At 43.5% G+C, this 21,262-nt stretch overlaps 2 protein-coding genes across 4 annotated transcripts in view; one reads left to right on the top strand and one right to left on the bottom strand.

Annotated features, from left to right (window-relative positions):
• RTF1 (RTF1 homolog, Paf1/RNA polymerase II complex component) overlaps positions 1 to 16,730 on the bottom strand; it is a 55,136-nt gene extending 38,406 nt beyond the window's left edge. Inside the window, exons 1-4 of the mRNA XM_075927141.2 lie at positions 16,638 to 16,730; positions 13,042 to 13,152; positions 9,098 to 9,245; positions 1,720 to 1,924 (exon numbers count right to left, since the gene is read on the bottom strand). Coding sequence (XP_075783256.1) covers positions 1,720 to 1,924; positions 9,098 to 9,245; positions 13,042 to 13,152; positions 16,638 to 16,715 — 542 coding nt within the window. The 5' untranslated portion in view covers positions 16,716 to 16,730. The remainder of the gene's footprint in view (positions 1 to 1,719; positions 1,925 to 9,097; positions 9,246 to 13,041; positions 13,153 to 16,637) is intronic.
• A 3,277-nt stretch (positions 16,731 to 20,007) lies between these two features.
• Positions 20,008 to 21,262, top strand: part of NDUFAF1 (NADH:ubiquinone oxidoreductase complex assembly factor 1) — a 28,322-nt gene continuing 27,067 nt past the window's right edge. The window contains exon 1 of one of the 3 annotated variants that reach the window (XM_025187544.3): positions 20,008 to 20,164. The gene's annotated coding sequence lies outside the window, so the exon portion shown is untranslated. The other 2 variants (XM_014576309.4, XM_014576308.4) reach the window with 2 other exon arrangements.

Below are 21,262 nucleotides of genomic sequence, written 5' to 3'. Positions count from 1 at the left end.
AGCATCTACCAACCCCAATCATGGGCCAAGACCCAATTGTCATGGATACTGTACAAAAAAAAAAAACCAGACAAACCCTGTCCCAAAAACCTTATAAGCTAAGTAGGAGACATCAGGTGGATAGTTTGGGGAATACAAGGAAACAATGAGAGAATCTTTGACAGAATGATCAGCAGGGGTCTCAGCACACAAGAAGTGTACTCACTGTCAGTATATTTAGGTACCATGGCAAAGGAGAATTTCAGTGAAGGATTTGAAGGAAAACAATGAAGTAGCTTTGTGTTTATAGGGAGCTCCGTCCAACAACAGGGACAGCCTAGGAGAGAACACGAATGTAACTGTTTAAAAGATTATCACCACAGATGAATCAAAGGCAGGAGTTTCTCTCCCCATAGTAAATGAAAGAAGTGGGGTGGTGATTGATCATGAGGGCCCATGTAAGTGAAAACAGATTTATGTCTGATGCGATTGAGAAGGGGTGCCAGAGGAAGGATACAAAGAAGCGATTACGTGGTCAAAGCAATGGACTAAGAGAAGGATCTTTGCAGCAATATTCTGAATGCATACAAACAGGACAAGACTGTATTTGCCCAGGTCAGAAAAAAAAATATTGCAATAACGGATACATACTAGCCAAATTAGTTGAAATTACAGTAAAGAACAGAATTATCAGAGACAAGGATGACAGTGATATTTTTGGGAAGAATCAGAGCTTTTGTATAGGGAAATCATGTCTCATCAATCTATTGGACTTCCTGGAGGGAATCAGCAAGCATGGGTTAAAGGGTAATCCAGTTGATATAGCATACTTGGACTTTCAGAAAGACTTTAACAATGGTCCTTTTTACAATGGTGAGAAATTTTGTACAAAGTATGCCTTGTGAGGTATCTTTTGAAAACTCTTGGTATTCTGGTTATTACTGTCCTGGTAAAATATGAGTGGCAACATCATATGTAAAGATATAAGATTCTATTGTATAACATTACCAAGACATGTAGTCGTTTGGATTAATTGTAAATCTAAGCTTATTGGTTAATCATTTAAAGGGCTATATGCTAACATCCCTAGTCTGGATTGGACCCTGGGTAATGTCACATGTCTTCTTATGTATCAGTGGCTAGTTAGAAGACAGGAAACAAAGGGTAGGAATACACTATTAGATTTTCACAGTGGAGGAATGTCAACAGTGAGATCCCCCAAAGATCTATACTGGGATCAGTGCTGTTCAATATATTCATAAATGATCTGAAAAAGGGGAACATAGTGAGGTGGTAAAGTTTGCAGATGACCCAAATTCCTCAAGATAATTAAATTAAAAGTAGACTCCAAAAAGTGACAAAGAGATCTCACAGAATTACATGACTTGGAAACAAAACGGATGAAAACCAATGCTAATAAATGTGAAGTAATGCACTCTGTAAACCATAATCCCTACTATACATAAGAAATGATGGCCAAAATAAGATATTGGGATCTTTGTGGATAGTTTTCTGAAAACATCTGCTCAGTGACAGTCAAAAAAGCTAACAGAATGTTAGGAAAGGGGCGGAAAATATAATGCAGCTAAACAAATATATGGTACGCCCACACCTTGACTACAGTATGCAGTTCTGATAGTTGCAGCTCAAAAAAGATATTAAAGTTGGAAAAGGTACAGAGAAGGACAACAAAGTTGATTAAGAGTATGGAAGAGCTTCCATACGCATTCATAAAATTACCTTCTCTTCAGCACTTCCCTCTTCTCTATCCGGTTAAACAGCTCCTGTTCCCTCTCCTTCTCTGTCATCTGTTCCAGCCGAGCTCTGTCTTCTTCATCTCCCATCAGGTCTTCCCCATAGCCATCATGGAACTCCTCATCTTCAGATGAGGAATCTGAATCTGAGCTGGAGGAGGAGCTGTTGCTTTCAGAATCAGACACTTCACCTGAAATGAAACCATGGGACAGTTAAGTTACACTAGACACTGCAACTTGGCCCTACCAATAAGGCAGGGGTCAGCAACCTATGACTCAGCATGGAATGAAACACAGCTCTCTTGTTATTCCCAAAATACATGAAACTTTTCAAATTAAAATGAAAAGTGGTTTTTCACCTTTAACCAGAGATGAAAATAAGGTGTCACACCCTGATAAGAACTGGCTGCGCTGTGGCAACAGCTCGCTAGGGCACTCTGCTTGTCAAAAGGGCTGGCTCAGGGCATGCTGTAGGGGACACGCATGCTTCCAGCTGGGATAGTGAAAGGGACTGGCAGCAGCAGATGCCTCCACCTGCCCGTAGCGGACTACCCTCAGCCCCCATCTAATGGCTGTGGTCTGTCCCCAGCTCCTGGGACAGACCCTGAAGCCCAGCCCTGTGACAGATGCAACAGCCCAACTGTGGTGGCCTTGGGCTCCGGCTGCGGCGGCCTGGCCAAAAAGATCCCGCAGCTTGGGTAGAGGGGAGGCCACAATCTAGCTGTGGTGATCCTGGTACGGCCCCTTGTCTAGCTTCTGCCTCTTGCATTGCCCACAAACCCCAACTCCCCGCCCTGAGCCCCTCATACACCCAACCCTGACTCCTGCATTCCCACCTCCACAAACTACACCCCCACCAGGAGCAGAAGTCTGTGAGTACAATGTTTCATTTATGCCATTATTAATCATCATGTAAATTATTGATCATATTAAGTCATATTTTCAGTCATGCAAAAGGGCATTCTTATACTGGCTCTTTGTTGATCACTTGTTCTGAATTTTGACTGGCTCTTCGGTTTGAAAAGGTTGCCGAGCACTGCAATAGGCAGGGCTCGACAAATAACTGAATCTACTCGGCCGTGCCAAGTAGATTTCAGCCGGTCGCCCCGTTCACTGGCAGCGCGTGCATGTGCAATGTGGGTCTTGAGCATGCTCAGTGCGGAGCTGGCGAGTAGGTTTCGCCGCCATTTGTCAAGCCCTGGCAATAAGAAATGTAGAATATGGGAATCTGTATTAGTCGTCCATAGGGATGTAAGCAACTAGTCGACTAGCCAATAAGCATATGCTTATCGGATAGTCCACTCAACTAATTTAAATTAAATTCAATTAATGGAGATTGCCTATCTCCTAGAACTGGAAGGGACCTTGAAAGGTCATCGAGTCCAGTCCCCTGCCTTCACAGCAGGACCAAGTACCATCCCTGATGAATTTTTGCCCCAAATCCCTAAACGGCCTCCACAAGGATTGAACTCCGTACCCTTGCTGCTTCTACCATAGAGAGGCAACAAGGCGGTAGCAGGAGCTGGCACTGGAGGGAGCCAGCATAAAAGTCGGTTCCCCCCAGCACCATCTCCAGAGGAGAGGGGAGGAAGAGGAACAGCGGGGAACTGGCAGAGCTTCCACCTTTGAAATGTAGCACGACTGGGGAGCGCTTGCTACATTTCAAAAGCAGAAGTGCTGCGGGAGCAGGGGGCGAGCGGGGGACTGAAGCAGTACCCACTGGTGCTGTGCTCCCTGCATGTGTGCTTTGCTTTTGAAATGTTCAAGCCCCCGCCCACCCTTCCCGGGGGCTCTTGTACATTTCAAAAGCAGGGAACGCAAGATCAGCAGGGGACTGCTGAGTGCCCCCGCTGGCCCCATGCTCCCTGCGGCATTCGCATCTTTGAAACGTAGTAAGAGCAGGCAGGGCTCTTGCTCCATTTCAAAGGCGGAGGTGCCCTTATTGACTAATCTAATAGTCAATGCAAATTGCATCGACTAGTCAATTAGTTGAGTAATCATCCTTAGTCCTCCGTTACACTAGTAACAATAGCATGGAATAAAGAAGCACAATAAAGCCAAATCAACTGAAAGACAATATATTTAAAAACTCAAAACAGAATATTTTGCTTTTACACAAAATGTACTGCTATCTACAAGATCTCATGGAGCCCAAGGACTTTGCAGAATTTCCAAGAGATTATGGCAGGGCTACTCAACTTTGGAAGCTTTGGGGGCTACAATGACACTCACAGCACTCAGAGCAACAATGTAAGTGTGGTTGCAGATAGCTTCTGTCACACTAATGGCATGAATACAAAGATTAAGGCAAGACTACACAACACACAGGCATTTGTGCTGTCATTTAAGTCAGTTCTGTTGATATTAATAAAACACAATATTTACCCAATTTCCACCCACATGACAGCACTTTTAATGAGCAATGACAGTCTAGGAATTGAACTACTAAAACGCATTACCAGAAGACCATTATATTGACTACTTTTTTGTTTTGACTTCACATTTTAACAAAAACAAAAACTGCCAATATATTTACTGAAATATAAGTACAATCAATGTGAAGTTAAAGTCACCGAGAGAAGTGGCATGGCTAGAAAAGGAACCCCAGAATCTAACCAACAGAACCACTCACCACCTACAGGAAAGAAGCCAGACGTTTTAACACCCAGTTCCCTGCTCTAACCCAATGCTCTTCCCCTCCCTCAGAGCCAGGCAATCTCAGGTCTCCCCTCCTCCTCCCCACTCTAAGTCAATGTCCTTTCCCTCCCGCAGAACCAGGGACATAAATCTAGCAGGGCAGAGGGTAATGCACTGGGTCTCACTGGAACCATACCCTTTTCCCTCAAGGCGCTGGAGCCCGTGTGCAAAGTGGCTGTGAATGATCCAGGCACGCAACTCTGAATGTTCCATTGAAGGCACGTGCCGCACGCCACTCCGTCCCTGATCCCCTTTGCAGAGCAAATAATTCTGGACATCTGCCTTTTAAAAAACCTGTGCGAATGGGGATTTAACATGTAAAAACAAGGAAACATCCAGGAAAAACTAGACGTATGGTAACACTACCCAAGACCCAGCACAGACCTCTCTCACCCCGGCCTCGTTGCCTGGCTCTGCCGCCGCCTCACCACATCTCTCACTGCCCAGCTCTGCCACTGCCTTACCACTTGTCTCACTGCCCGGCTCCCCCACTGCCTCTTGCCTCCCCCTACAGCTACTGTCCATGTGTCTTAGCTCAGTGCGGCGCTGTGCAGCTCGGCTCGCGGGGAGGTGCTGCCAATGTGGCCAACACAGCAGATATGCCCCCCCGCCCACCAGCAGGTCCTGCGTGCTTGGCTTTCCGGGAGGCGCTGCCGCTGGAGCCCACAGCAATGAGGCAGGCAGGCAGCCTGGGAAGCAGCTCAAGGTACCACGGGCGGCATACAAACTGGCCACGGGGCACATGCAGCCCATGGGCTGCGTGTTGAGTAGCCCTGGATTATGGTGTCACTATTGTTCCAGCATAATTTCCATTTAAGTTTTCATTTTGTCAGGACAAAACTTTTTTCCTGAAATGCAGAAGCAATAAAAATATAATTGTTTTTAAATCTTGTTTTGATGCAGATCGAGTTGACACACACTGAATAAGACAGCCAAGTGAACTACTGATTTTGAATGTTTCAACCCCTTTTGACAAGAATATTAAGGTCCTGAGGTCTGATTTTTGCCTCATATTACTTTACATCTACTAAATAGGACCCAATATCACTTAGAAGTAGGTTCTAAGCTTCCTACAAGTTAGTTTTAATACACCAAGATGCAAGTGGCAACTTAAGCACTATCAACATTATCATTCCCATGCCTGTTGAAACACAACATTGTTTACAGGAGGCCCCACACTTCGCAACAGCCCAATTTACCACTCCCCGCACTTATGACCTTTGCTGTAAATGCAGAAGGGGCCTAAATCTCCCGACTTACGTCCTCGGCCCCGCATTTACGACAGAGTATGACACCTGTTATAAAAGCAGACTCAAGTTACAATGTCCCTGACTTGTGACACTATCTCCAGAACTGATTGCGTCGCAAGTCAGGGGCAGCCTGTACATAGGACTTCAAGTGACAACATTGCCAAGCTACAACACAGGATAGGGCTGAGACAGATTCCTCAAAAGGATAGTTCCTTGAGGAGACTAAGTTCATCAACTTAAGTGGTGGTAGTTTATATATCCATATTCTTCACCACCCTTATTGCTAGGCAACCCAAGGCGGCAATGAGTTATAATTGCCAGTACCATACTGACACACCAACACTTTACTCATAAATTTGTTTCAGGCACTGCTGAGAACAGAACCCAGGCCTCCAATATGACCACTCAAATATTACCCAGCCATATTGCATCTTAGACTGTGTTCCAAACTGTTATTTTAGCCAATACACCATATTGCCCTTCCAGAGTTATGGTTATAAATTCTTGCATTCCTAACCCTGTTTCCACCCCAAATCCCAACAAATATTAACAGGCAATATAGGGCCCGATGAAAACCATTTTATTACTGTGGATTTTCAGATTTAGTATTTTCTGATTACCTTTTAAAAAACAGAAAAAAAAATATCAATTCCATGTTTATGGGTTTTTTAAATCAAAGTTGCCTGATACATTGACAACAATTAAGTAGCCTTCCTATAAATGCATAAAAATGTTCCAAATTGGACTGCAATGAGAAACTGATTTTACAAAACAACCTACAATTTAAACAGATAAGTGACATTTTAACTCACTTTATAAAGTAGCACTCAATGTGACCAAAATGACATTGCTGAAGGAGTACCACAAGTCCACAGAAGAGTTTAGTGTCATTTTAACGGAATTCAAATTTGAAAAATAAAAATGCACAAAACAAAATAACTGATCCTTGCTATTTTAAATTAAACTCAGTATTTTCAAGTACCCTACATTCTGAAAGAATGTTTAAATTAGTTTCAAGTTAGCAGTTTGAGTCTGTATTTGCATTACATATTGACAAACTTATGTGTCATTTTTGCCATCTCTGGCAGAGATCTCCACTGTGGTACAATATGGCTAGTCTTGAAGTGGTTTTCTCATAAAGTGATTCGGTTTTGGCTACAATTGAGAGACATGAATGGTTAACTAGTAAGCATCACCCTTACAGGGTAGATGCTTACCTTTATGGTTAACCAGCAGGGGCTGGAGCAGCCCACCCCCACTTAAGCAGTTAATTGGTTAAACAATGTTTAATCGATTAACTGATTTAACAGGCTTTTATCTCTTTACTGTATGTAGACTTTTATATTACTAAAGCTTCTCTGTGTCTTCAGAGCTGATGGAAAAAGGTGTGAAGTACGACAACCTCTTATTTTAGGCACTCATTCCTTCATATCCTTCCAGGAAGAGCAAAGATATACTATATGTAGGATAGAACAATTTTGAGTGCTGTGCAACAACACAAGCCATTGTTCACACAGTTCTGGTGATGGATGGGCAAAAGACGGTAGCTTGCTGCACTGATCAGTGTTTCATTGCATGGCTGGAGTCTGAGCGCCACAACTCCTGTCAAACACACATAGCAAGGAACTGAGTTCTCAGAATCTGCACTTAAATCCTAGATGCTGGCCCTTCTCCCCTATCCCCAGCATTCCCTCATGGCCCTAGCACCCTGCATTCCCCTCTCCACAGCCACAGCATGCCCTCCCAGTTCTCACTGACCTGTCACCTCCTAGGCTATGGGTAGCTCAACTGTGCAGTCAGCATACCAACCTGCCACTGCAGTCCTAATGCCAGGAGAGCCAGGATTCTGTATTATTTTGATTCCACAATTCTGTCCGAGTTATCAGTAATGGTGGAATTAAATGCCCTATGACATCCCCAAGTAGGGATTTTAAATTGTGTTTAACCAGCTCATCGAGTAGTCAGTGGAATATTCGATTAGTCAATAAGGGAGGAAACTGCAGAGCCACAGCAGGGTTAGCTCCCGGCCCAGGGAACGAACCTCACTGCAGTTCTGCTTTTTAAATGTATTAAGAGCTGCCAGGCTCTTAATATATTTAAAGGGCAGAGGCACAGCAGGGGGAACCAGGAGTGAGCCAGGACAGCTGATTCCTGGCTTGCACCGAGCCCCTCCACTGAGCCTCTACCTCCTCTGTCCCCCTGCAAAGATGGTGCTACCTTTTAAGCTAGCTCCCTCCAGCACCGACTCCTGATCCCCTGCCCTTTGCTGCCTTGTCTGATAGAGACAGCAAAGGTTGAGGGAGAGAGAGGGGGGAGAGAGACTAGTCAAGTAACTACATGACTACTCGATAAGAATATATGCTTATTGGGTAGTCGACTATTCGCTTACATCCCTACCACCAACTTCCAATCTAGCAGAAGTCCTTCCACTCATATGCTTCTATATCAACATATTGGTATATCTGACTGTTACACAGTTCACTTAGGAAATGAATTTGCCTTGGCATCGCTGAGAACTTAAGTTTTTCAGTTAGAGTGAATTTGATAAAGCTAGACAACATACTGTTTTTCAATATTTGCTGGAAATGGAAGTAACCACTCAAACTTTTCAGACTGGTATCACCACCACGACAGGCATTAGGAGAGTTTTCCCTTATTTTAATGCTTTCACGGTTCTGAGAGGATGGAATATGCCTACATGCCACTAGAACAATCATTGAAAGTTCTTCTTTGCATTAACATGGATTACAGTACCTTCCTCTGAAATACCTGTTACCAGCCACTGTTCAAGGCAGAACAATGGAATAGATAAGCAATCGGTCTAACATCTTCCTAGATCTATTCCATTAAGAGATACCTGCCAGACATTTTTACCATAAACAAAGTTACACTTGACTTTTCTTCTATAATTTCAGCAAAATATAGCATAGAGGATAATTATCAGCCTTATATTAATACATACATTAAGTAGCCCCATACAACACAGTACCTTCAATGACAGTCTACAGAAAAGTTGACGGGAATGTGGACAGGGAATGAGGGGAACATTCATGGGAATAAAAGACAGTGGCCCCTAAAAGGGAGGAACAAACTAGAGGGCCTACAAACTCTGTCCTCCTCATCTTTATTTTCTAACAAAGGCTGAAATAGGTTTAGCAATTTTCCATTGAAGTAGGATTTAGTATTTTTAGTAAATGCTTTCATCAATACCGTCCTCAGCTACACGCAGTTTTAGATTAATTCTGAGCTACCACAAATCTAAAGATCATTTGACAAGATCATCCAGATCACTAGGAGCATAAAACAAATATTCTGAAGATGATTTCAGGCATCACTGACACACTGAATAGCACATAAAATGAGGTAGCTTCATTCTGAATAGCACTGTTAGTTGGTGCACGAGGAGTGTTTTCTTACCCTCTTCAGGTGCTGAACTCTCAGCTGAGCTATCTTTATCTGAGCTGCCAGAGGAGGCAGCTTTGTTCATCTGTTTCTTCATAGCTGCCTTCTTTTCTACCTTGCCAACTTTTCCCTTCTTTTTGTTCTTAGACCCTCCAACAGTCCACTGCAAAGTAAAAGGAAAGGACGGAAACATGAGACAAGGCACTAAAAGACGCCACACACTATCCTCAAAAATAATGAAGAACATACTAGTGTCAGAAATACAATTCTGAGAAACACCCCTATATACAGGAGCAAGAAAACAAATATGTGCTACAAGATAACGGAGGCAAATGGCAAGCATTTATCCCATCAGACTTAATCACATGAAAGTCATCCAGATTTTTATTAGAAGCTCATAGATGGCTCATATTGACAAGACAAAACAGTTAAGTCACAGAAAGATCCACATATTCTAAAATTATTTGGCTGATAAATATTAAAACAAATCTGAATACTGAGGGCTTTTACTCAGAAAAACTAATTTACAGACGTAGCTAGACATTTCTCATTCAGTGTTTTAGCTTTAGCCTCCTACTATTAAACAAGAAAAAGTGGGAGATTTTTTTCTAAATCAAGTTTATTCAAGAAGCACATTTTAGATTCCACTAAGGGAAAGAAATGCAGAGTCCTGCAGAAAATTCCTCAACTCCTACAAGGAATACACAAATGACACTTGTCTGTTTTGTGCAAGTGATTGCAGTTGTTCTTACTCCTAGATTAATGCATGAAACATCATATGCATGTACATGAGACAGTATGCAACTAGAATTATAAATTTAGTTTGAGTTTTATACTTAAAAGGCTCAACTTCTCTGGTTGTTGATATGCTTAAATTATAAGCTTTGTGGAACAGGACTATCCCTTCTAGTATAGGGGTGAGTTGATGTTCTAGGGCCTGCAATGGGCAGGAGGTCAGACTAGAGGATCATGATTATCCCTTCTAACCTTAAAGTCTATAAGAATGTGTGGAAAGCACCTAAGACATGGTGTAAACAATTAACATTGTGACTCTGTAGTTGCATAAATTCCTTTTATTATACAATATAATTTCTCATTAGGTTTCTTCATCTTCCCTTACCATTCACCACCATCACAGCTGAAGCAGCATGGGGGGGGGGGAGGGGGGAGAGAAGAGACCAGAGAGGCAGCTCCACAGGAGCCAGTACTCCTGGGGAGCCAGCTTAAAAGCCAGCTCTCCATGAGCACCAGCTCCCACCTGCCCCCCTCCCATGCTGCTGCTTCAGATGCAGAGGCAGCAGCATGAGAGGGGCAAGGGGACTCCCCAGGAGCTAGTATGCAAAGGGAGGCAGCTTAAAAGCCAGCTCCCCACACATACCAGCTCCCAGGGAGCCACTTCCCCTGCTGCACATGTAACTGCTGAAATTCAGTGGTTACAACGTTTACCTGAATACAGACATAGTATTCATAACAGCAATGTTAATAAAACAACCAATGATACTGTGGGATCTTGGGATGACAAGCAAGGTGTTTATCAGTATATCCCATGCTCCCAGCATCTCTAAGTATTCCTTTCACATTAAGCTCTGCCTTGCTTCCACACTGCTTTTTTCGTTCTTCAAGAAGCTGAGAGGGAATGAAGTAGAAAAAGACAACTTCCTTTCCCCGCCCCATTTCTACCTCACAAGATATTGATACAGGAAAGGTGCTGCTGTATTTCACTTGAGAGACCAATGAGCTGCTGAATAGTTATAATTATGTCTGCTACAGATCACTGACCTAGAAGCACACTTCTCATCAAGCAGAGCAAGCTCCAGGAGGAGCTACAGGAGCTGCAAGAATAATGACATGACAACAGTGTTCTGCTGAAAGCAGTGGGCTAGTTTACAAGTCTGGGGATACACTACACACACATACAACTGGAGAATTGCCTGAAGGAGGAAAAGAGTCATAATCCTATTCCTCCTTTCTTGCAATCCCTACCATGCCAAGAGCATCAAAAACTGCACAGCTCAACCATAATGAAAGAGGTGAGATGAGGATTTTCCACCGTTATCTTCTTGGCAAGAAGACTTCCCTCTGTTGCATACAAGTCAGAATTATCACCTCATGGAAAAAAGTCTACTGCAGTGAGCAAGTTGCATGAACAGGACATGATGAAGCAGACATATCTACTCTATCCTAAAAATCAGTGTGGGTGAAGAGTGATCACTTTGGTTTATTTTCCCTGTAAATTTACAACCCTATTTATTTTCATGTTCTGTGTGTAGTATGGAGGTTTATATATTAGATTTGATTGCCTCATAATTCAAAGTTAAGTTTGAGAATATATCTGGACTTTTTTAATCTGTATTTATTTGGAATCCACAAACTGAATATAAATACTTGCGCAAGTGACAAAACTGCCTGAATTGACAATTTTTCTCATCCAAGATGTAGTTTTTAATGTAGCAGTGTACATCAGTGGATAGCTTAGAACAAATCAACTGTGTGCCAGACAATGAGAATACATAAGTAAATAATTAAAAGCTAACAGTCATCAAATGAAATAATATATTTGCTAATACCACCACCCAGCTCTTATGAAACATTTTTCCATCTGTAGAGCTCAAAGATTTATTATATTGAATAGAAACTCACTGGAATGAAGCTTCACACATCATATTCTTTAAAGACTTAACACCACAGGTTTGTTTCAATTCTTGTTTTCTATAAAGGTCTCAGCAGGAGAACTATAGCCAATTACATTCTTCTACTCATTAAAGTATTTTTGTAACAAATACAAATAGGTGCTAGAAATTTGGGAGAGTGGATATTATCATTTGTCTGTGCTAGCGGTTTTCAAATTGTCAAAATGTTTTTCCCTGCAATTACAGAAAGAAGAATTCAAGCAGCTCATGATGTGACCATTTTTAAGGGGTGGAACGAACTATCACTCCACTTCCTGAAGACAGATGTTTGCAAAGCCAACTGTAACATTGCAACAGAATATTTTTACTCGTGCACTTATGCAAACACCTTGTTAATCTCCCCATTGTCTTACTCGGTCACATTTAATTTCAATTTTTAATAAAAACTAAATTAGGTGGCACCAATCCCCAGTGCTACAAATCCTACCTACACACTAAGACCAAACAAAAATACCAAAGCCAACAGTCAGGCCTTACCATATAAAAGAAACAGCCAGCTAACCTTAAAACAAGAGATCAGAAATATCTTGCCCTTTCCAGGCATCTGCACTTCCTCAAAAATCACTGGTAAAAAGATGGGCTCGGTAGCATACTGATGATTATCAAATTTGGGCTATTTCAGTCTAAATTTTCAGGAGGAGGTTAGAGGGGAACAATGCATTTCTAACATCAAGCTCCTCAACCCCAGAAAATGCTCTCAAGTTTTAAAGCAAACCCTGAAACTGAAGGGCCCTCAAGCACCTCCACTCATCTCACCTCTAACCATATTATATGCAGGAGATAGCAGTTTTAAGCTGGCAGGTCAAAAATCATGTAGGCTATTGTCTCATAGCATTAAACAAGTGCTGAATTTTCTAAAGAATATTTGTATATTGAGCATATAGTCACAATTCTGCATTTGCTGAATTCCAAGTGAAAGAAGGAAAAGTTCTTTCTGAAACCCATTTCTCTAGGCCTTATCATAGGGATGTAAAGAGTTAACCGATAAGCATCACCCTTAATGGGTGATACTTACTAGTTAACCAGCAGCCCAGCACAGCAGGCCCAGCTGGGCTGGAGCAGTCCTCTGTCCACAGGATCCAGGTTAACTTTTTAAACAAGATTTTTACAACACAACTTGATTGTCTCTCTCAGAGAGGCCAGCCTCACTTGATCTGTATCTATACAAAGTGGTTCTGAGCATACTATAATACAAATATCTCCACTGTAAACGTCAGAACTCTCAGACAAACAAGCTGTAGTAACTCAGATACACCAAGTCAAACTTACCTCATCATCACTGTCTGAAGTTTCAGAGTCTGAAGAAGCTGTTGGTTTGCTAATAGGTGGCTCTTTCTCCTCAGAGTCACTGCGTTTCCGTTTAGCCAATGACAGGAGCTCCTAGTACAAAAAAGTTTACAACTTATTTTAAAGCCAAATACTTGGATCTGCTAACGCATGCTCTTGTATTTGTATCCTTCTCTATAGTATCCAAATACTTTCCAAAAGCAGCAGGGGTCCTAGTCAGAATCAATCAAGTTTATGTTTGTATTTCATAAAAATAAAAACAGATCAATGCTGGAAAAAGAGTTTGAAGATGACATGCCATAAGTGAGATGTATTATTTCTGTTTACTTTGTAAAGAAACAAAATTACCTGTTGGTTATGCCACATGGCAAGATGCGTTACAGCCATTTTAAGTGGATATTGCTGGATGACGCAAAAGCCAGTTGCCCTAAGTAGTCAGGTAGTTCTTAAGCAACCTAATTTTTGAAGCATGCTGCTAGTTATACACTTTCCATCATTACAATAAAATGGCACACCAAATCTTTGAATAATCACATTAATATTTTTCACACGTCCACAACTAAGTTGTGATGAGCACATTCAAAAATTGGAATTGAAAAAAATACACACACAAAAAAGATGGACAGGAGATCTCCAAGATGCGACTGCCCGAGTTTCAAACCCCCGCACTTACAGAAATGGTTGTAAGTGTAGAAGGGCACAGAAACCCCCGACTTATGTCCTCGACCTACATTTACGACGGCGCAGGGTACCTACCATAAATGTGGGTTCGGATTACGATGCCCCTGACTTGCGACACTTCCACTGGAACCAATCATGTCGCAAATCAGGGGCCTCCTATACTCCTCTTGACATTTACTTTTGGCTGATTGCATTATTAAGTGTCAAGAATCAAAGAAATCACCAATAGTTCCAGGGAAACAAAGTAAACCCCTGCTATCTCAGCAAGGTGGGGCTGGGAGCTGGAATTCCATCTTCTGCAGCAGCCCGTTGCTAGTTTGCATCTAGTAAGGGAGTGTCAACCTTCCATAGTTGTTAGAAGAAAGAGGAGCTTTTTGTCTTCTGTTTGTTATAAGGATTTAAGAGTCACAACTATTTCTGGGCTGTCCCACCATGAATAATTCCATTCCCTGGCACCAATCAGATTTTTTTTTCCAGAGAACACAAGCAATGCCATGAAATTTACACTATTCTAGAGTTTAACGGTTGCTTGCAAGGTTCAGATTCTCTAAAATGCTTCACTGCTGCTGCTTAACTTCAACTACCAGCAGCAGCACCACCACCACCACATAGGAACTTCTGAAGTCTTGGGAAGATGAACTGGTTTATATTCATTTCTATAAATGAAAGGTTGACTTTATAATCATATGGGCCAGAACTTCATTTTTAAGTGCATGTAAATTCTGCAGAAATTGACAGCTTACCCACACTTGCCAAGGAATCTTCCACTGGCAAGAGTTTTGTTTTTTTCAAGCCTCTCTCAGAAATAAAGACATCTAACATCAGAAGATTAAGCTGGTTTTGGGTTTGGTTGTCTTGGGAGGTTTTTTTTTTTTGGAAACTCTGGTTCCTGACCTTTTTGTTGGAACTCTCAACCTCTCGCACAAAAATGGCTGAATGGCATCCTTCCCCCCACATCCCTGTATATCCTCTTGCACAATCACCATGGTTCTTTTATTCTTGACCATTTTCCTTTTCTCTACTAATCCCCCCCCCTTTTCTAAGTAACTATTCTGAAGGGGGGAGGGGTGTCTTCCTTTTTCAATTTACCAAAAGACTATATGCTGCAAGGTAAAAGGTGAGGCACCAATTAGGACTCTATTTGGAGTATGCTTTTGCAGTGGAATCAGAAGCCAACACAGTCCCTCTCTACCATCTGAGCCTAATGTCCAGTACATGTGATTTGCTAATATGGATGTTTCAAAGGCCTCTGTGGAACAGAAGGAGTAGATGGGCAGCTTTAATGTTCCTTTTCCCTAGCAGATGCCAACCTGCTCTAGCCCTGGCTTGGGGTCACTCTCAAGCTTTTTAAAACAGGTTTAAAGTGAATTTAGTGACGATAAAGAATTGATAGCCTAGGAGACTGAAGTTCATTATTTGTACACAAAACAGATATAACCACAACACCTGTGCAAGTTTTCCCCATCACTTCTCTACTACTGTTTTTCAACACCACCCAAAGGAGTCTCTCTCTGGGTCAAAGAGGAATTCAGTCTCCAGGCAATGTTCTTTCTTTATCCTTTTACCAAAACGCCAAGCAACAAAAGTTCATTTACATTTCTGTTTTATTTCCCAACACATCAAAAGCTTCTCTAATGAAGTTACCACTTAATGACCCAAGTACATGCATCCACGTCACATCTGAATACTTAAGAATATTTAGCCAAGATACCCAAAGGGATGAACTTCCCTACATGATTTATAATATATACTGTACAGAATTTATAAGTTTTACATATCACAACACCAGACACTATTAAAGAATAATTAAAAAGATGGAAAGTCTTTTGAACAAAGTCACCTCCACAGAGTACAAGAAATAGAGTCTAACTTCCATGTTCTCTTTGAAGTTCTCACACACTTAAATTAATGCCAGGCATCATATTTATCTTTCAAGTTCCTCTAGGGATGTCAAACATTATCATTAGTATTTCTGGACTCCTAACCTCAAGTAATCCCCCACCAATTGAGCCCCCCAGATTCAATCACTGAAGCTAAGTGGAAACTAATGAATTTGTATTAATAATTCCCACAGTAGCCAATCTGGACCCTCTACAGGCATACTGTGCTGGACGGTCAGTAGAGAGAAGGCACCTGGCTGTATTTATCTCCCCCTAATTGGTCTCCTAGCATATGAAATATAATTAGAAAATTAACTGTTCCTTTAAGTATATTCCACTTGCTCTTGCCGTTTTTGGTATATCTATAGGTAAAGGCCACATGATCCCTCAATCTGACAAACATAAACAACTGAGTGACATTCCTCCTATAGAGACAGCACCAGGGACTACAGGTCCAATGGGTGATGGAGCAGCTAACTCCCTCCAACTTTTAACCACATAAGTGACCCTCAGACCGTCACTTTCCAAACAAAACACGCTAACACCTTTCCTTAGCAAGTAAAACTAGCGGTGACAGAGAGGACTTTACAAGTGATCTCGTCTCAGAGCCTGAACAACAACACCGCCGCCGCATACATTTACTCTCTGCCCCACATCCTGGTCCAAATCGATGCCAAGGTTTCCATGGATTCTTATGATTACCCCCATGGGATTAGCACCATAATTGACACCTGTGCCCAGGGCTTTAGCGGGTCTGTTATTACCCCCGCCGCCCCAGGTGCCGGGCTGTTTTCTACCAGCACCCGCTGGCTGCTTGTGCGTTACGCCCGGGGGTCTCTCCCCCGGGCCCGGAAGCCGATCAGGACCCCATCCCCGCACGGGGAGGCGGGTCCGAGGCCTTCCCCGGCAGGGCGGGGCGAGCTCCGGCTGGCCCCGGCGGGGGCACAGTGGCGCCCAGCCGTGTGCTCCGAGCAGGGAGCCCAGGCCCCAGCCCCGGCCTCCCGCTCAGCTCCGCACCTGATCCAGGTTCTCCTCGCTGCCGCTGTCCTCGGTGTCGGAGTCGATAAGGACCCGGCCTTTCCGCTTCTTCACCATGGCGGAGCCGGCCCCGCCGCGCTGAGGGGCCCGCGGACTGTGCGGCACTGAGAGCGGCTCGGCCTCCCCCGCGCCGCCCGAGCGCCCGGGACACAAAGGGCACCGAGCATGCGCCCCGCGTCGCCCCGCCCTCCGGGGCGGAGCCTCCGCAGCCACTAGCCGAGGGGGCGGGGCCCGGGCTGGGTGCACGTGTCCGTACGGGGCTGCTGGCTGGGACGCGGTATCACCCGTAGCTGGCGCCGTGGGATCGTAGGGGCCGAGCCGTCTGCCTCGGGTCCCCCGGGGTAACTGCGGCCGACAGGGATTGCGGAGAAATACATTCTCCTTCCTTCTGCAGGAAGGGCGAGCTGGTGTCTCAGGGCAGCGCTCTGAGCGCAGACACGTTCACTGCCCTTCCCTACCCCACTGAGGGGCCCGGTGTCTGGGTAGAGCTTTCATACAGCAACCGGGGAGAGGAAACGTTAAAACCACAGGAAAATGTGATCGTGACGTCGCGAAAGCGCGTGCGGGGGGAGGAGGTGGGGCAAACGACAAAGGTGTATGTATATATAATACTCGAAATTACTTTGAACCGAGGTTTGAAATTGACTAGATAGCATAGTAAGCACTGACACCTAGGGTATAAAGCCCCATTGACCTCCTGAGGGATGCAAGAATTATGTGACAGAGCCTATTTCGGGATTAGGGCTCAGGGGCTGGAATTTGTTTCCGCTGAAATATGGAATTCAGCGATCTGTCTCCCATTGGCATGATTAGTGCAGGAGTGAGCAGTCCCGAAATGAGGGCAACATGTATATTGTTGTTTTTAAATTATAACTGACTCCCTTTGGATGAGTTCAGTCATAAAAGCGGGTTTGCAGCACACTTAGTAAAATCACATTTTAATATGCTGCAGCTAACCGTGAACATACACAGATCAAAACAACAAGATAGCCATACATATGGGGCTACAACTTGAAGTCCTCACTGAGATTATAGCTAGGCGAATTTCCCATGGGCTTCAGAGAGTTTTGACTGAGTGAGGTGCTCAGCTATCATACTATGATAATGGGTACCATATCAGAAATAAGACAGAATTCAAGATTTGCCCCTGGACAATAGACTATACCCTTCTGTTCTAAAAGCAGAGGTCACCTTCACTTGATCTAAAATAGACTCTCACCTAAGTGTCAGCAGCTTTAGGATTTACATATTTCTTCAGACTCCTTGACACTAGAGTTAGAAAAGTACAGATAAATGCACATCATGTTTCTGACATCTTTAGAGAGCAGATATACAGCAGTACCAACCAATCATGCATTACTGTGCCCTGTTGTAATTAGTGTAATTGGCAAACCCGATTATCTGAAGGACTAATTTGACATTTCTAAGGCTGCAAATAGAGATTTAAAATAGTCACTAATATAATTTAACAATTTAATTGTGTTCCATTGTTTACCTGCAATGATTTGAGGACATTTTTGTGGCAAGTTGCCAGGCCGGGAGAGAAGAAACCATTTTTTTTCAAACCTTAATATTCTCTGAACAAAGTCTATTTACTTGTCCATTACATGTGGAGATTGTGGAAAGAAAAACTTGGTTTTGAGTGTGCTGTAAAAATTATTTATTATTCTGAACAGGGTGTTGATGCTAAAATTTAAGAGCAACAATTTAAATGACAACATAGTAAACTATTTCACTACTGTTCATCAGAAATCTGTGGATAGAACACCTTCACTTTTCTCTCCAGACTGGCTCCTGAGGTCACCCCTGATTCTTCAAGAGGCTCTGCACAAACACAAGTTCCACTTGTGTGGAGCTCATTGTCTCTGTAGTTGTAAAGACATTTTCTTAGTTGTATATAGGCTTAGCTAAGGAAGGACTAATGGTTGTTATTAAGAATCATTATAGTTAAGATTGTAAATCAATATATAGCCTAAGGTGAACCCTTTAAATTTCACTGACATTTAAATAATAGCTTGGAAAGCCAGGAACAGTAAGGTAATGTTATAAAGTCCCAAACAACAATTATTGGGAAGTACCAAAGACATAGTACTCCAAACAATGTTAACTCTGGCTGTCTTTATTTTGGACACTTTCTTTGAAATGTTAATTTGCCTGTACTGAGTATCAGGCAGTGTTAACCACTCATATGCACTGACATATCTTATGAAAAATTTCAGCCGAAGATCTCAAAACACTTTGCAAGGATTAAAGATTTAACCTCCACTACCTGGCTCTTTGTGGGGTAGGAAACATTTAAGAAAGAAAAACCTGAAGTACACAAGTGACTTGTTCAAGATCACATTGGAGATAGTGGTGCTGATTGGGACAAAAAAACAGGAATGCTGATCCCCAAACCCTTATGTAAAGCCAACAGGAGGAACAGAACCTGGGCTCTTGGGAGCTTAGTGCATGATCCCCTATACCACTTGAACTAAAAGTTAGCTGGCTGTTATCTAAGGCTGTAGAGAAAACTGATTTGTTCTCTCTCAGAGAGTATGTGTACCCAGTAGTGTTATTTTGGAATAACTGATGTTATTCTGAAATAACAGTGTGCGTCTACACTAGAAGTCTTTATTTCGATATAATGTCAAGCTGGAGGACTTCTTACTCTGACTCGTGGTAACCCTCATTTCATGAGGAGTAAGGGAAGTTGAAGGAAGAGTGTACTTGCTTTGACTTCCTGCTGTGTAGACAATGCTATTTCAACTTAAGCTTCACAATTGACATAGCTGAAGTTGCATAGCTTAACTTGACTTTAACTCTACTGTGTAGCGGTACCCTAAGTGCCTAGGGTTATTAGCTGGTTTCACAAAAAATACCAACCTCCCCTCCCCCCAACAAAAAGCACTGGGAAAAAAGTCTGTTTTTAGATGTCCAGTAGTTTTGTTATCGGACAAAAGGTACAAATACCAGGTTGTCTGGTTCAATACCGGCCACCTGGCAACCCTGTTAGTGCCACTATTAGACAGAACACCACACCCAAAAGGTGTCTGGGTTACATACTTCCCCTAGGGAAGCAGATTCTGGGCTTCAGAGGCACAACTGAAATCCCAGACCAGCCCCTATTTGTAACAGGCAAAACTAAACCTATGATCTCTAGAATTTAGCGCATAAGCAGGCTCCCAGCTAAGGCTGTAGCAAAAACTCATTCTCTCTCTGTAAGTGTTCTAAGTGCCACTGGCTAGGACAATAGCCCACACCTACACTTGCTCCAACCAGTAGGAAATACTGCTTCCTGGCAAAGGGAGCTGTATTTTGAATGGACACGGACGAGCATGGGACCAAGCAGCAGTCTAAGGCGGGAATCCGCCGGGTGTAACTGTGAGCATCGAGGCTTTGTAGCGCCTCAGGGCCATGCGGAACCTTTGAGACACGGCCGGAGTTCCCCTGACGGCGGCTGAATGGGGGCGGACCCAGTCGCTAAGCGGTTGCGGTGAGGGGAAGCCTGCGGTGTCCGCTGTCAGGTGAGACGGAGGGCGGGGGTCCCAGGACAGGCTCGCTCGGGAGCAGCGGGCGGCCAAAGGGAGCGGGGTTGGTCTGGGGGGGAGGCTCCTGGCTCAGGCCTCGGCCGTCTCCCCTTTGCAGCGACCCAGCGCCCGCAGGCTGGCGTCCTCCAGCGAGCTGGCGTGGGGCCGGGCGGGCGCTCGCCCTCGCTCGCAGTCGTGACACGGTGCAGAGCCGCGTTCAGGCAGGCCTGGGAGCGATGGGGCCGTTGGACGCTCACGGGTAAATGGCGGAGCCGCTTGCTGCTGTGTCGTGCCGCCCACCCACATAGGGGCAGAGTTTAAAACGCATATGAGAGGGGAGCGGGGTGGGAGCGCTTGTGCGTGAAAGGGGGAGGTGAATGCGGGGGGATTATGCGGCTGGGGGTGCACTTGTTTATAGTCGCCAAATGCCGCGTCCCTACACGCTTCTGCAGATTCGGAAGATCTCCCGCTCTCCAGAGGTCTCTGACGGCACCTAGAGACTTTGGGCAGCGGGTGCCTGCCCGTACAAACTTTGAAGGTAACCCGCAAAGAAGATTAAATTGGACTTTTGTTCTGATTGACTTCTCTGTGATCTATATAGGGAAGGACAAAACTTTGTTATTTTGTAAATAGTATTTTCACCCTTCCCCTTCGGTGCTTGTGTTTTACTTTGGAAATGTGGGTCCTGCTTCCACTGAAAATTCTATTGTGACCAGGAAACTGGGGAAATGGCGGCATCACAAAAGTCAAAAGAGTAAAAACCGAGGCCTCGAGACAAAGAGTTTTTAGTCAAATTGCTTAAAATTCTCTTGTTTTAACATCAGTGATATTTTGGATAAAGAGTAAAAGAGCCCTCCATTGATCTATGTGCTGAACTCAGATTTTAATTACAAAAACTTCTGCAAATCATTTCTACTTAACTGACTCGAAGTTTTATAGCAGTCTTTATGAATAGTCTGCCTCTTAGATTCATCTTTACATGCTTTTGCACAAGTGGATATCACTCAGAACTGCCATGTATTTATAGAATGAATAGTATACGTGCCCATCCTCCCTCTCTAAAGCCTGTGGGGGACCAGGATAAATCATTGATAA

Source organism: Pelodiscus sinensis, chromosome 5 (genome assembly GCF_052426305.1).
Source record: "Pelodiscus sinensis isolate ZL-2025 chromosome 5, ASM5242630v1, whole genome shotgun sequence".
Taxonomy (NCBI): Eukaryota; Metazoa; Chordata; order Testudines; family Trionychidae; genus Pelodiscus; species Pelodiscus sinensis.
The sequence above is the reverse complement of the archived record's forward strand: the minus strand, read 5'-3'. Positions and strand labels throughout refer to the sequence as shown.